Genomic DNA, 2454 nt, shown 5'->3' on the forward strand with positions numbered 1-2454 from the left:
TCTTTTCAAACAAAAGTACAATAAAAATACTTTTTTACAATCATGATGGGACATATATTCTTAAAAGGATTAATTTGATTGATTTGTTACGCCACGTTACTAATATAACCGTTGCATTCTAGAATTTTTCGTTCGTTGGAAGGTCACATCAATTGTCTCTGTCATTGCTGATAAAATAACATGGTATGAGTCAACCCAAAGCCCTATCTTCTTCTGAATCAAGAGCAGCAGAATAGATCTCTGGCCATAGCTGAACTCGAAACATTTTGCAAAGCAAGAAGAATTTGATCGAGCACCATCACCCAAATGGCGACGCTGGACGCTCTTTTCGGAAACTGCTCAGAGAAGCTCGCTGCTTTAATCCAGGATGAGGTGGCGATGATTCTCGGAGTGAAGGAAGAGCTCCGGAAGCTGCAGAGGAGGATGAAGCGGATCGACGGCGCACTGAAGAAAGTAGAGCGGGAGAGGACCGAAGATGCCGCTTGGTTGAATGAGCTGCAAAGTATCTTGCATGAAGCGAACGATGTCTTTGACGAACTCAGGTATGAGCTGCCGTCCGCATCTTCATCAGTTCTGTCGATTCTCTGCTGCCTTCCTATATTCTCTTTCTTCAACTCCATTCGAGTTCGTCACAACTTAGCCGAGAGAATTAGAGACCTCAACAATAGAATCGATGCGGTTGCGAAGGACCAGTGGATCTTTAATCTTGAGTCGGTAAATGCGACGGTGGGTCGAGTGGCGAGCATGTCGTCCACGCGCGAGACTTGTGAGATCATGGAAGCCGACGTCGTTGGGAGAGAGATCGAAGATGCTACCGACGTATTGGTCGAGATGATAGTCGCGAACAACCGACGGAATTTTCAAGTGATTGCTGTAGCAGGCATGGGAGGGATCGGCAAGACCACGCTAGCTCAGAAGGTGGACAACAATCCTAGAATCCGTGAGAACTTCCAGGTGAGAATTTGGATTTGCGTCTCCCAAAAATATTCAGCTGTTCAACTGCTACAGGAGATCACTCGAAAAGCAGGAGGCAGCCACGGAAGTGCCGAACGGGTTTTGGAACTGCTCCCTATTCTCAGCCGGACACTTGGAGGGAGGAGAATCTTTCTTGTGCTGGACGACGTATGGCGATCGAACGTATGGACCGATTTACTCCGAAACCCGCTACAAAATGGAGCAGCTAGAGGATGTGTTCTGGTGACCACGAGAGACCAGAACGTTGCGATGAGAATGGGTGCGAAACACATTCACCGGGTGGAGAAAATGTCTGTTGCCTCAGGCTGGGAGTTGCTTTGCAAGAAAACCTATCTAGAAGAAGAAGGAGAAGATGCGCAAAGTTTGAGAAGTGTGGGGGTTCAAATTGTTAACAAATGCGGCGGTCTTCCCCTTGCTATCAAAGTGATTGCCGGTGTCTTAACCACCAAGGAGAAAAGCAGAAAAGAGTGGGAGAAAGTTCTCAAAAGCAATGCTTGGTCTATGAGTGAGCTTCCTAAGGAATTCACAGGTGCTCTCTACTTAAGTTACGATGATTTGCCGCTTCATCTGAAGCAATGCTTTCTTTCGTTATGCCTTTACCTTGAGGATGATGTACACCGCATTTGGGATCTTCGCAGGATGTGGGTGGCAGAGGGGTTTGTCAAGCAAGAAGAAGGTTTAACAATGGAAGAGTTGGCCGAGCAATACTACTTCGAGCTAATACGTAGGAGTCTACTACAACCTGATCCTCGTCATGTGGATAAGAGCAGGTGCAAAGTACACGATCTCTTGAGATCTCTCAGTCAATATTTGTCACGAGATGAAAGTTACTATGGAGACCCACAGTCCTTGGATGCTACTGCAATCTCAAAGCTTCGCCGCTTGTCAATTGCTGGGAGCGGAGAGATTGTTACAATCCCTGGTCCGGAAACTGAGCAGCTACGCTTGAGCACTTTACTACTAATTAAGAGTCCACCTAGAATTGAGCGCAATCTTTTCTCTAGAGTTCCATACCTCCAAGTTTTAATTCTTAATGGAAAAGGGATAGAATGCGTTCCTGATAGTGTGGGAAATCTAATACACCTCCGATTGCTAGATCTTAATCGCACTAACATATCCAATCTGCCAGACTCTATTGGATTCCTAAAAAATTTGCAGACTTTAAACCTACGACATTGCAAATTTTTGAACACACTTCCAAGGAGCATCACTCGCTTATGCAGTCTTAGACAGCTTGGCCTTTTTGGGACCCCTTTAAGAAGTGTCCCCGAAGGAATAGGGAGACTACAACTGCTCAATGACCTCAGTGGATTTGTTATTAATGCAGACGGTAGTTGCAATACCGAACAAAATAGTTGGGACTTGGAAGAAATGAGATCACTAGGCCAACTAAGGTTGCTCCAATTATCTATTTTGGGGGGGGGACAGAATGCAAGTTCCGTGCAGTCCACTGATGACATAATAGATCAACCGCTGACG

At 45.7% G+C, this 2454-nt stretch overlaps 1 protein-coding gene across 1 annotated transcript; it reads left to right on the plus strand.

Annotated features, from left to right (window-relative positions):
• Window positions 1-244: 244 nt before the first annotated feature.
• Window positions 245-1693, plus strand: LOC109705153 (putative disease resistance protein RGA3). The gene is made up of 2 exons (XM_020225903.1): window positions 245-1504; window positions 1614-1693. Exons 1-2 carry the CDS (start codon window positions 307-309, stop codon window positions 1655-1657), a joined length of 1242 nt encoding a protein of 413 aa, XP_020081492.1. The 5' UTR covers window positions 245-306; the 3' UTR covers window positions 1658-1693.
• The last annotated feature ends 761 nt before the right edge of the window (window positions 1694-2454 follow it).

Source organism: Ananas comosus, unplaced genomic scaffold, assembly GCF_001540865.1.
Source record: "Ananas comosus cultivar F153 unplaced genomic scaffold, ASM154086v1, whole genome shotgun sequence".
NCBI classification, from domain to species: domain Eukaryota; kingdom Viridiplantae; phylum Streptophyta; class Magnoliopsida; order Poales; family Bromeliaceae; genus Ananas; species Ananas comosus.

Excerpts from the sequence above, each read along its gene's own strand:
- LOC109705153 (XM_020225903.1), top strand. The coding sequence starts at position 307 with ATGGCGACGCTGGACGCTCTTTTCGGAAACTGCTCAGAGAAGCTCGCT. Across the intron at positions 1,505-1,613 it reads GCTTCCTAAGGAATTCACAG|GATGTGGGTGGCAGAGGGGT; the intron begins GTGCTCTCTACT and ends GGATCTTCGCAG.